At 40.4% G+C, this 13,589-nt stretch overlaps 1 protein-coding gene across 1 annotated transcript in view; it reads right to left on the reverse strand.

The window, feature by feature from the left end:
• The window catches only part of ARID4B (AT-rich interaction domain 4B), a 98,666-nt gene that overhangs the window by 84,868 nt on the left and 209 nt on the right, over positions 1 to 13,589 (reverse strand). The window contains 2 exon segments of the mRNA XM_032216036.1: positions 12,273 to 12,335; positions 12,482 to 12,630. Coding sequence (XP_032071927.1) covers positions 12,273 to 12,335; positions 12,482 to 12,630 — 212 coding nt within the window.

Here is a 13,589-nt window from a genome sequence, read left to right on the forward strand (position 1 = left end):
AGATGTTCCCTTCGTCTGGCAACTATGTACATACACATACTGGGAACAGGCTCCAGCTATTCATCTGCCTCACTGCTGTCTGATTCTGAAAACAGCTGATAACTGGCATAAGGCTCTGGCCCCCTCTCTGCCTCCGATACAGAGCCTTCATCAGAGCCTTTCCCATACTCTAGGACTGGCCCATGTTCCTCCCCAACCTCATCACTGTCTGAATCTGCTGCCAGCTCTGCTGGCCGCTGACAGGCTACAACAATACTTCAGACTCACCATAAAATTCTATGACAGAATTTAAATCAGACAAAAAATTGAAACAAGAAGCAACTGAGGAACTGGTGTCCCCTTCTTTCTGTTCCCTTCCAAATTTATTTTCTTTGCCATTGTTGTTCTTGTTCTAATATTTTGCCTGTTTTATGGTCCCACCAGTTTTAGCTTGCAAGCAAGTGATATTTCTTGCAGATATTCCAATAAACTACTGTTGCTATTTTGTCTTAAATACATCATTGTTGCTACTTGTTGCAACACATCTATTTATATATAATTTTGAAATTTACTGTTATGGTTGGCACAAGTTAGCTAAATCCTTAGACTGGAACTGGCATTTTTATCCACCTATTGAAGCAGATGATATTATTATTAAGATAAAAAGGTGCAAGGCAGTAATCCTAGAACTTTGTATGGCCTTCTCTTCTACATCATCACATTCAGCTTCATTCCCCATTTTCATTCCTCCAATTTCTACATCTAGAACAACTATGAGAAGACATAGTGTCTTGATAAAATCCAGCATGACCATTAAAATGAAGGCATTAAACTGCTGGGATTCTGCATAATCAGCCACATAGTAGTGATTTGCAATAGGTTGCGGGCAAGATACAGGCTATGTTTACCACACGACAAGCTATTATTTGCTTTACTACAGTATATACCAGGGGTGTCAAACTCAAGGTCTGGGGATTGGATCCGGCCCTCAGGGTGCTTAGATCTGGCCCACAGGACCGATCTAGAAACAGCAAAGGATAGGGCCGCGCTGCCTCTGCCAGTGAAAACCGAGCTCAGGAGGGCCGCGAGCTGCTCTCCCAGGCTCTGTTTCTAGCTGTGATGGCCTCTGCTGCCCTGTGTTAATTAGCTCCATTTTAGCTGGCAGAGGGCAGCAGGACACTGTCATGGCTGGAAACGGAGCCTGGGAGTCCGTTTTAGCTGGTAGAGTGCTCAGGCCACCACAGACGCCCCCAACACGAGTGACGTCAAGCTGGCCATGCCTATCCTGGACCCCAAAATGAAATCAAGTTTGACATTTGCATGAATCTTGTCCACGTGAAACAGACATTTATTTCTAGTCGTACAGGATTCATTCACAGATATCATAGTAAAAGCTTTATCAATAACCTACCCTCCATTAATAGCTTATATTTCAAAGGTTAATAAGTCATTGCTGAAGATCTGGTGAATCATGCTTGAATTGAAATTGAATTGTTTCAAATTCTCTATTTATAAATACTGTACAAATGCACTAGCCCATTTTGTTTTTGGTAGAGGCAGTGGAGACAGAAACAGAAAGTGAAACTAATTAATGAATTACTTTGTGAAGTATATGAAATAGTTGCTTTTGTTAGTCTTCAACATATTATCAGCAGATCACTTTCACTAGATGTCTTGGTTCCAATAATAAATTGGACCAATAATAATTTCTATCTATAGAACTCTTTCTTGTTACCTTTCTTATGAACTTTAACTGAACTTTTTTATAAAAAGAAATAATTACAATTTCTCAGGAAGAAGCACCTCACAATAAGATACACATGAATAAATGTAAAGCTATAATGCTCTCTAATCATGTGCTTAATGAAACATTTTTTCCATTTTTGTCTATTCATAATAAGAGATTCAAATCCCACATGCTCTATGCTCTATTATAGGATTTCAAACTTGACAATGTTGTGACTTCTTTAAGGTTTTTAATGCTAATTCCAGGACATCTATATATTTCTTTACAAATCTACACAAGTCTAACACCTCAGATGTAAGCATAGAATACAAGTTGTCATTGCCAAGAACAGTCAAAATCAGCTGACTTGATTGACTACTTCTCAACTCTCACTTGTCCTTTGTTGAACAATCTTTTTGAAGTATTTTAAGATATTTAGATTTTTACCTGGGAGCCATAATTTTGCAGTATGTTCCATGGATTGTGGACTCTCTCGCCAATCTAAATTTAAAACTACATTGAATAAAGCATATTACTATATCAATTGAAATACTATTACGGTATTAATAGCATTTTTCCTACAAATGATAATATTTTCTTATATCTGGCGTAAGATTGGTTCAAAAGTTACTTCTTTCATCACAGCGATTTTTCATTAGATTGGATTACTTTGAAACAGGTTAAAACAAGCTTACTAATATAGGACACTTTTTATAATATTTGCATTTTCCCTTAGAGACCGGAACTATTTGAATTTTGAAAAATTACAAATAGTAATTTCTATAAAAAGTAATTTTAATTTATAAATTAAGACAGCATCTTAATTTATATCAATAATTGAATGAATAGTTGCAATCTCAAAAAACCTTTTACTTTAAGAACACATTCATAGGAAAGGCAGTGTCTCTTATTTATTGGGAGAGAAATCTTTATAAATGAGTAGGGAGTGCAGGTTCATTTTGCACATTGATGCTGGATCTCAAGAATAGCATTCCTTAGTTTGGGGTTCTTTCTTTCTAATCAGCACAGCCAAAATCAAAAATAGCCACTGACATTAACAAGATTATAAAAATCCTTAATAGTAATTTCTGTAAGCATTCTAATGAGATTAAAGAGATATGTGAAAAGAACTTATTTTGTTTAAAAAATTACTTACTGCCTAATTTTCTGATTAAGAAAAATAATACAAAGATATTAACCAACATGAAATATTTTTTTAATGGTTTAATAAAAAGATGAAGCTTTAGAGCTATTTCCAGCAAACATGTAAAACTTCATATCAGAAAATGAGTTAAAATGTATATACAGAACCAGCAATATCACCATATTGTTGAAATCAGTACAAAAATACTGAAAAATGAGTACTTTCTTTCAAACGCCTCAAACTCATATTCATTAAATGACCGTTGGCTTACCTGAATGATTGTTCTCTAGACGCTGCAGAAGTGTCCAAGCATGGATTAAATTCAGCTTGCTGCCCAAGGACTGAGTTCAAATCTTTGTGTAGCCATGCCTCCTGTTCCCCACAGAGGTTCAGTTTTAAAAAGGAAGGTATCTGATCCAAAGGTTGCTGTATGGAAACGTCCATTTCTTATAGATGCTAAGCCCTGCACCCTCATGAGAAACCCCGGGTGGGGTTGGACACTCCTGCAATGCCTAGAGAACGACCATTCAGGTAAGCCAACAGTCATTCTCCTAGGCACTGCTTGGAGTGTCCAAGCATGAGACATATTCAACCTATGTGGTCCCAGGTTGGGAAGAAGGAAAGTCCTGGTTAACAGGGGCCGTGAGGACCCGTTGTAAGACCCTCCTTCCAAATGAAGCCTCAGCCGAGGCAAAGGTGTCCAGTCTGTAATTTTGAATGAACAGAGACAGCGAGGACCAAGTGGCCGCCCGATAGATCTCAATAGGTGCTTGAGTGGCCCAGGCGGCCGTCATCGCAGCGCTCCTCGTGGAGTGCACTGTTATATGAAGAGGAACAGGCCTGGCTTGTTGTTCATAGGCCAACTTGATGGATGCGCGCAGCCAGCGACCTATGGTGGAAGATGACACTTTCCTGCCCATGGAAGTAGGTTGGAATGAAATGAAGAACGATTCCGACTTGCGAAAGGAAGACGTCCTCTTTTTGTATACCCGCACAACGCGGCGCACGTCCAGTTTGTGCCAGACCCGCTCCCTGGGATGGTTAGGATGCAGGCAAAAGTCAGGGAGGATCACCTCCTGTGTTCTATGGAATAAGCTGTTAATTTTTGGTAAAAAGGCTGGACCTTGACTCTGTCTGAATGTATGATACAAAGGTGCTCCCTAACGGACAACGCAGCCAGCTCTGAGATTCTGCATGCCGAGGTAATGGCTATGAGGAAGGCAGTTTTGAGCGACAAATGCCACAGACTAGCCAAGCGAATAGGTTCGAATGGCGGTGATGTTAGGGTCTGCAAGACAATAGACAAGTCCCAAATTGGGTAACGGTGCAACATAAGAGGGCGTAAGTTGGTAGCCCCTTCAGGAAGCTGCGAACCCTTGGGTGTCTCCTGAGCCGTTGAGAATCATCTCTGGACAAGATGGTGGCCAGGGCTGCTGTCTGCCTCCGAAGTGTGTTGGGGGCAAGACCCTTGTCCAAGCCCTCCTGTAGAAAGACCAGAATTTGCGGAATTGTCGCAGCTGTGGCAATGATTAGATGGGAGTGACACCAGGAAGAAAAATTGGTCCATGTTGCATCATAGATTTGCATAGTAGGTCTCCTGGACGCTGCAGATGACCCTGTCAGAGAAGTTGTCCTGCCTCAGGAGCTCCCCTTCAAGTGCCACACGGCCAATTGAAGCCATCGAGGGTCCAAGTGAGGAATGGCCCCTGGCAGAGGGAGATCTGCTCCTGAGGTATGTGCTAATGCTTGGTCACCGACAGACTGACAAGGTTGGCGAACCAGGACCTCCTTGGCCAGTGCGGAGCCACAAGCAGTACCTCGGCCCCCTCCAGCAGGATCTTTCTGATCACCTGAGGTATTAGTGAGAGGGGCAGGAACGCATATAGCAGTGATGCTGTCCTTCATTCCTGTGTGAGGACAACCCTGAAGGTTCTGGAGGCTCTTCTCCAGATTGACGGAAAACCTGTGTTGTTGTAGTGCGTGGACGGTGGCGTTGAGATCCTGGCACGCCCTCTGTTTGGACGCCGACATTAAAAGGATGTCATCCAGGTAACAAACGATCCTCACTGGATGTGTCCTGAGGTGTGCAGCGACACCAGCCAGGAGCTTGGTGAAAGTCCTGAGGGCCGATGATAGGCCAAAGGGAAGAGTCTTGTATTGGTAATGCCGGTTTGCAAACTGGAACCTCAGGAACTTGTGATGTGCTGGATGAATGAGGACATGCAGGTATGCTTCCTTCAGATCGATTGAAGTCAGGAAGTCGTCCTACCTGATGCAACCCAAGATGGTCTGGAGTGATTGCATCTTGAAGCGCTTGTACACTATGTGGATGTTGAGTTTCTTGAGTTCCAGAATGGCTCTCACCCCTCCCGAGGCTTTGGGAACCAGAAAGAGGATCGAGTAGAATCCCCTGCCTTCTTGACCTGAACCTGCCCTATGGCTGCTATGTCCAGTAGATGCTGGATCTCTGCCTGCGTCATTTGTCGCTTGTGGGGCAACTTTGGGATGGGACTACGAATGAAGGACCGAGGAGAAAGGGAAAGGAAGTTTAAGGTGAGGCTGTGACGAATGGTGTTCAGTACCCAAGTGTCCGTCGTTGTCTCCTCCTACTGGTCAGCGTAAAGCTGTAGCCGACCCCCGATGGGAGGCGACCGGTGACAGTCACTTGGGTCTGCGAAAGGAGCGGTTGGAAAAAAACCCTCGAAAGGACCTGTCCTGGGTGTGGTCCTGTGATTGGGAATAGGACCTGGTAAAGCTCCCCAAAGTGGAAGGGGAGTCATTGTTCCGAAAAGGCTGCCTATGAAAATAGGAGCCTTTGCGGTCCGGTTTCTTGGTGACCGCTGGTAAGATCTTTCGTTTGACCTTGGACTCAATCAGGACAGAGCTCCGAGCACCTGTTCCACGCTTCAATTAGGAGTGAACTTTCATCCAGTGGAAAAATAAAGAATCCTAATACTATATGCCAAACACAAAAATAAGAAAAAAGGCTACCCTAATTTCTTGGAGAGTCCAATTTGCTGTTCAAGGACTGGAACTCCCCAACTGCATCCTTTCAGGGCGACTGAGTTTTTAAAACTGAGCCTCTGTGGGGAACAGGAGGCTTGGCTACACAAAGATTTGAACTCAGTCTTTGGGCAGCAAGCTGAAGTTAACCCATGCTTGGACACTCCAAGCAGCACCTAGGAGAATCACAAGTTTTCATTCACTTCTTAGTTCTGTGACTGAACCCAATCCTTTATCACTTCTGATCCAGAAAGTATGTGAAAGTATTCATATATCTAGATATGACATGCTATGGAACTAAACATAGTGGCTGTTCTATGTAATAGATCTGAGAATACATTGGGCAAAATCAGTAGTAACTCCGCAAGGTATTCTCATTTGCATCAATCTTGTCTCCTTAATATAAAGTTATGAAACTGCTGGAAGAAGATTTGGAATTGTGGGGGTGATGTACTATCAGTATGCTAATGTTGATATTTAATCCTATCATGCTTTGTTATTTAAGAAATGCATACTGTGAACTCTGCTGGGATGCAATACTGGACTACATAAAGGTGAAAGTGAGACTGAATCTCACATGGGAAGCCTGCCTCACAATTTGCACAAACTCTTGAAAAGTTCACAACTTGGGAGTGCTCCTTAATCAGTAACAAGAAGGTACCATTGTACAACTTCATTTTAAAAATATATTCTTTAGTTTTATATTTTATTGTTTATAGACTTTATAACTGAATTATTCTGGCAATTTTGGCATGGTATAGGATTATATGCTTAAGTACATCTTTATCATTGTATGGAATTATAATATCATTCCAGCACAGACAATTTACTAGTTGTTTTCCAAGTTCAGTTCAAAGCAATGTTCTTAACCTTTAAAACATTAAACAGTGTAGGAGTTGGCAAGATGAGGCACCTCTCATATTTGCACATGGCCAATTGCTAATCTCTGCAGAAAAATCCTTGAGTGCAACTTAGATTGCAGAACCTCACCCTGAGTTTGTGGGAAAGAGTATTGTTTTGCTTTGTTCTTAAATAACAAAACACTAATTATAATTTGGAGTCATTCTCTTTGTATTTTGGAATGAAATAAAAGTATTTTTCTAACTGATTTCTTTAAATTGTTAGTAGATAGGATTTTATGCTGTTTTAGTATGTCTTTCATTATTTTTGTTTTATGTTCATTACTTTGCTATTTATTAAAGCAACTTATAAATATTAATAAGTGAAACTACATAAGATACTGTTGTCTCCATCTACAAAAGTTGGACAGAATTATAATAATTCAAGCATCAATCACAATATAGTATAGCATTTCAGAGAAACTTTTAAAGAAAAACTTAAGCAAGAGAAAATGGCTGCTGTGTTAAAAGTTCAGCTGTTACAGAACTTCTGATTTCAGAACAGGACAAGAGAAGAATTTGGTGATAGAGATAAATAATCATATCTAAATAGGGATACTGACAAAAATGGTCAGGACACACAAAGGCAAATCATTTTGCACATGTGCAAAAGAGGTATGTCCCTGCACTTAAAACTCTTAAAAATTCTGGGCAACTCAATACAAAATTAAAATCAAAACAAAAAAACCTGGTGCTCTAGCCATCTTTGTTAAATACACCCAACAAGATTATCCACAGGATCCCAACTTACTCTACCTAGCTGCCTGAGGAATAAACCAGCACTTTATAGCCTTCTGGAAAGTTAAAAAGGATGGAAGCTTGCTAGATCCTGAAATTCCATAAGATAATAGCTGCTACAGAAAAGGGACACTTTCTAGGTCTCATTAGCAAGTAGCATTTAAGGGCAAGGGAGTCTGGAATATGTCCAATCTTAACTAATTTATGTTCGTTAACTGAGGGAGTAGGCAAATGCCCTCAGGTCTCAGAAGTGGTCTTGCAAATAACCTGACTCCATTATGGATGCATGCACTATTCAAGTACTGTATATTAGAAAATGTCATTAACTTCAATAAACAATATATGAAAGGTTACAACTTTGCCAATATAATAAAGAATGTTATCTACCACTCTGATTCTCTGCTACTATATTATTATGTCACATTTGCTTGACTCATAGATGAAAGGCAACCGTAGATTTAAAAATTTATAAAAGTTCTGATCAGAATATAACTGGCTTTGTTTTCAGAGCTAGAAACAAACTAAGTCATCTACTGCTTGCAAAAAATAATTCTCCCTTTTTGATCAACTTTATTTTTTAAGCATATGTGTACCTGGATGCATTTTTCTGTACAATATCTACCAATGCATTCATTTTTTCAGCACTTTTCCATAATATATGCCATTCAGTTTTCCCAATGTATTTTCATAATTTTATCAAGATTGATAAACAAAACATATGAATGATGACTGTTTTACTATTTGTAGAAGAATAAAAAAAGGAATAAAGCTTTCTGATTTCTTATACCAGCAACACTCAATTTAAAAGTGCATTTAAATTGTATTTAATGCAAACTAATTCAGGAAATATGAAATAGTTTTTACTGAATACAATTTAAATAGATTTTCTACCTTCCCTATTAAGAACCAACTTGAATCCAACAAAATTAAAAATTTGTTTAACTTATAATTACTTTTGAGAAAACATTAAAACACACCTGACATTTTTAGAAAGGGTTTTTTTTAGAAGGGATCAAAGAAATTACTTCAGTGAATTCATGATTCATTTGAAAACAGTGTGTAATTATCCACACGATCCTCTCAGCAATAAAAGCAGAACATTTTAGCATTAGAAGTAACAAAAAACAAAAAAAATTAAAAGGAGATCCACAAAACCTGTCACATTTCAACATTACTTATAGAAAACTACATGATTTCAATAAATTTATACATCCTTCTGAAAGGTATTTTTAGTGACATACTGCTGTAATTAATCTGAATATTTGCATAGACATATAAAACCTAAATACGATTCACTGAAAAAAAGGAAATCAGAAATCTGAAGCAATGGGGATAGGGAAAGGAAAGAAATATCATTTGCTGAATTTCTTTCATCTCAACACTTTCTCTTCTGGTACATGTTTGTTGCTCAACTTAGACTAAGATAAGCTTCTCATCTCATTCAGCCACATATTTACCACAAGTTCTTAGCCTTGATTCTTCTAAGAATGAATGTAAACATGCACTACTTTAAAAAACAAAGATAATCCATAAAGTTTCATCAACAAGAATGAATGTGCGTGAGGGTTCAAACTGGGAAAATGCTTCCTCCCTTCACCTTCTTCAGTTTGAAGTAGGAGAAAACATACATCAAACTTCAGTTTTATTTTAGCTGAGTCCTGATTTGTAATTGTTATTTATTGTTATTTAAAATATACTGTTATGTGTTGTAAGCCACTCACTATTTCATTTTGTATGCCACAAAGAGTCACTGACTCTATAAATTAGATAAGTAAATAAAAGTAAGCCAGAAAAATTACTCATGGTGCATTACTTAAGAGACTAACTAGAATGTATTTCATCAGGATTCTGTTTGCCCACCACAAAAGCTAGGAAATATGCTAAAATTAAACTAAATCCTAATTTGTTTGTCTTTAGGGTCAATTCTAGTTCCTATGTATACCTACTGTCCTCTACAAAGGACAAAATTAGCATAATCAGATACAAAGTAGATAGGGATTCTGAAATGTTGAAGCATTAATGTCTACAGGTGTGCTTTGAATATAATCTTCTTTCAATCTCAAATTTCCTCTTTTTCCCGCCCACTTTTGTATCTCTCTCTCTAAAAAGTTACAAAGCTCAAAATTTGGCAGAATGTGGTTCTTTTATTTCTGTAATTCAAATTTAACTCTAAACTTACAATTACATCCCTATATCACTGTACTTTATAAACAGTATTATTCCACTGTTAACTAATTGGGAATATATTAGAAACCAGCTTCCAACTAGACCCAAGGGACATTGTTTTCGTCTCTACATTAATTGAAGATTGTTACTGCCAGAAGTGGCTCAGCAGATGACAGGACCTAACTGACCTCTCAAAAGTAAGCAGTGTTGGTGTTGATTACCTGGATGGGGATTACCTGGGAATCCTGAAGCTTTTGGTAGAATAAGGAAGTAAAAAAAAAGAAAAGGCAAAGCCAAACCACTGCTATCATTGCCAAGAAAACCGGATGGATGGAGTTATGAAGTGACTTAAGAAGGTTTTTTTACCTTTTATTGACAGAAGTTACAGTCATTTGAATGGTTGGATAATTGACTAGTAGCTGGGTTATTCACCATTTGCAAAGTTAGAATGCTAGGATATGACCAAGATCCTGAGACAACTCTTACATTCTATCGACACATAATAGAAACAAAAAGTGATCATATCCAAGCAGTGTTTTTTATTTATCTGGCAGCCGATGGCCAACAGAACAGGCTTGGTTAAGCAGAACTTATTTAATGATGAAAACAAAAGAACATGTTGTTCTTTATATAAGCTTAAAAGACCATAAGCACAGCAGAACAAATTCAAAGAAGAGTACTAGTTTGTAATTTTAATCCGAAGAAGAGCATTCATTTCTCACTTTATATATTCTGAAAACTATATCCATTCCACTCTCTCCTATTCAATATTATTTTAGCTGTATTAACTTAAAATCATAGCTTCAATTCACACACTATGCAAAATTAGAGAGAAAGAAATTCAGGTTAAATCCCTATTCATACACAAGGTTCACTGAATAATCTCCAGCTAGTCATTATGTAAGCATGCTCGCCAACAGGCATATAATTGCCAGGATAAAATAGTAAGAAAGAAACAAGTACATCAACTTTCTGTCACTGAAAGAGAAGTCAGACAGTAAAATAAACAGACTGAGAAATCTCTCCCAGCCCTTCAGTTCAGCTGTGGCCAAGTTTAGAGAAATGTGTTCATGTATGCTTCTAAACACAAGAGATACTAGATTCAAACAGGAGTATCAAAGTGCTGAGACTAGTACAAATACTATTCTGAATTCTGCTATAGAAATCCACAGTGGCATATAAAAAGTAATGGAAGGGGGATAATTCATTTGCAAAAGTGCAGCTCATTCCTTAAACAATCACATTGTGTTCCATATTTATAATCTTTTGCTACTTATTTATAATTATGCAGTTTCTAATTTTTAAAAATATGTTAATGTTTATATCAGAAGGCCACTTGTTGAAGCATGGATTAAACATCAATGTCATATAAGCCACCATCTGAATTGTAAAGTACTTTGTAATGTTCATTTTATGCATAGTCAATAATCCGTTAAAAATATAACTACTTACTTTAACTGTAATCATAATTTCTGAACAAAATAAATTTCATCCTAAAGCAGTCTTAAATTTCATAAACAATGAAAATAAGTTCTATAGTTAAATGAACAGACATTGCACTAAAATATTCATTTGTTCTCATTATTTCAAACAACCTTAATACTAATTTAAGAAAGAATATCATATGGAAAAAAGAATCATTATGAAGCTTAATAGCTGAAAACAGTCATACTTGTATGAAACATTTAATACGTTATTCCTAGAGTTTCCGGCACAGCTGATGTGTGATTGCAGCTACCCATATCTCTCAAGAAAAGCCTTCCTTAACAGATGAAGTAACTTACAATATTTAATAACAAAGCTGGTAGACAGGGCTTATCAATTGCTGTATTATACAATGTTTCATTTTCAGTTTTTCAAAAATGTCTTCAGCAGGCTATATGAAACTCAACTTTACCAGTTTTTTTAAAACGATATTCATGATCAGTATTCTACACCAGATTCTGTACTTGTGGTTATTGCAAGTTTAAAAATAAGGAACAGATTTTTTTTCATCCCATTTACTTTTAAGATTCTGATCACCAACTGTCAGTGCCTTTTAATTAACAGACAAATATACAAATACTGTATCCCGTGGTTAAAAGCTTGCGTTTTTTAAAGAACACAAAACACGCTCTACTGCTTGCAGCAATATTTATGCAGCAGATAAATCTTTTTAAAGATACTTCCGGGAACTTAAAAAAAAATTACTTCAACCAGACTCCAGAACAAAGAAAATACAGTACACCTATCCTTTAATTTCAATGAAGGAAAACAAAACAAGGTAAAGAAAGCTCCCCAGCACCCCAGAAATAAAGAAAATCCTCCCTTTTTTCCAGCAAGCTATCAGTTCTGGCCTAAGCAGCCATGTCCTCATTTCCTTTGAAAAGGTGTTGCAGAAGAGAAACTCCAGCATGTTGGATTTACATTTTGCTTTCCGCACACACCAAGCAAGAGTGTTCAAAAACAATATATATATATATATACATCACTGCCTGAAAGCTAAAAGGAGGGAAATAATCCGCAGTCTAGAATTGAAAACGGCCACAATATGCACACCAGGGAGTGGAGCTCGGAGAAACATAACCCTCCGCGACGCCCCATTTCTTCCCCCCTCCCCTCCCATAAGAGGTTTTACCTTCATGATGAACTCAGGCTGCAGCAGAAAAATCCGAAAGCGAATGTGCTGCCAAGGCTGGACCTGAAATTTAAAACAAAGCACTGAGCCAACGCACCATCCTCCTTTTTTCAACGGGGCGCACTCGGCAAGTGCTGGGAGGGGGGCGTTTTGGCCCTCTTTCTCCCCCCCTCCCATTCCAGCCAACCTCGCCCGATGCCCCCTCTTACAGTTCTCCCTTTTCTCTTACGCCGCCTCTTCTCTCCAGCCACAAAAAGCCGCTGCTCTCGGAGCCTCACCCCCGCGGCTGGCTTCCCCCCTCGCCCGCTGCCTTTGACGCCATTTCTGTCAGAGCAGAAACTTGCCACAACAACAACCGCTTCTTAACAACCCCCCCTCCCTCCCTCCGCTTCCCTCCGTGCAAGCGACTCTCCGGGCACCGCCACAGAGGGCACGAGCTCTTCATCGTAGGCTGACGGGGAGCAGTTTCTATTCCACCCGAAGAAACTGGGGCTAAGTAAGGGGGAAAGAGAGGTAGGTCAAGAGGTGTCCAGTCCGGACTGAGGTGCTTTTTCGCCCAGGCGCGCGCGCACACAGGAACGAACACACACACACACACACACACACAAACAGACTTCCCTGCGGGAGGGGAGGTTTCTTCATTGTACTAGGGACAAGAAGCGGGGATGGGGAGGGGGGCTCGATAAAGCTTGCCCTCCTCCTTCTCCGCGTCCCCCTCGCTGCATCCCGCGTCCACAGCCGCGGCTCCCGGCTGTTTCCCGCAAACTGGCCCCTCTTCGCTCTCCCCACAGATTTCCTCCCCTCCCCCGGGCTGACTCCGCGGTCGGAGTTTCAGCAACAGCCGCAGCTCCGGGCTCCAGGCGAGCTAGTCGGGGAGCCGGAGAAGCGACGCTCGGGGGCGGCGATGGGGAGCGCCTCCTTCCGAAGCCGGCCGCGGGACTCCCCGCTTCCTCCTCCCACACTCGGAGGTCCCGCTTCCCGGGAAGCTGAAGCCACCAGCGCAGCCGCCGCCGCCGCCTCAACCAGCAGAAAAACAACAATCCCAAAGGCGAGTCGCTCGCCCGCTCCTTCTCCGATCTCCCTGCCGAAAGGCTTCGGCCTTCCCCGGGGAGCTCGGCGAATCGCCCAGGGCCGGGGCCCCGCAGCCTCTTCCCCGGGGCAACGTTACCTTTTGTTCCACGGCTGTCGCCCGCTCGCTGGTCCCCCCAAACCTGCCGGGGGAGGGGGGGAAAGGAGGACGGAACCTCCTCTCGACGCCGGGCCCAATCGCCCGGCCCCCGCTCCCACCTCCGTCCCTCTAGCGATCGCCGGCCTGGC

The sequence above is a fragment of the Thamnophis elegans genome, chromosome 4 (genome assembly GCF_009769535.1).
Source record: "Thamnophis elegans isolate rThaEle1 chromosome 4, rThaEle1.pri, whole genome shotgun sequence".
NCBI classification, from domain to species: Eukaryota; Metazoa; Chordata; class Lepidosauria; order Squamata; family Colubridae; genus Thamnophis; species Thamnophis elegans.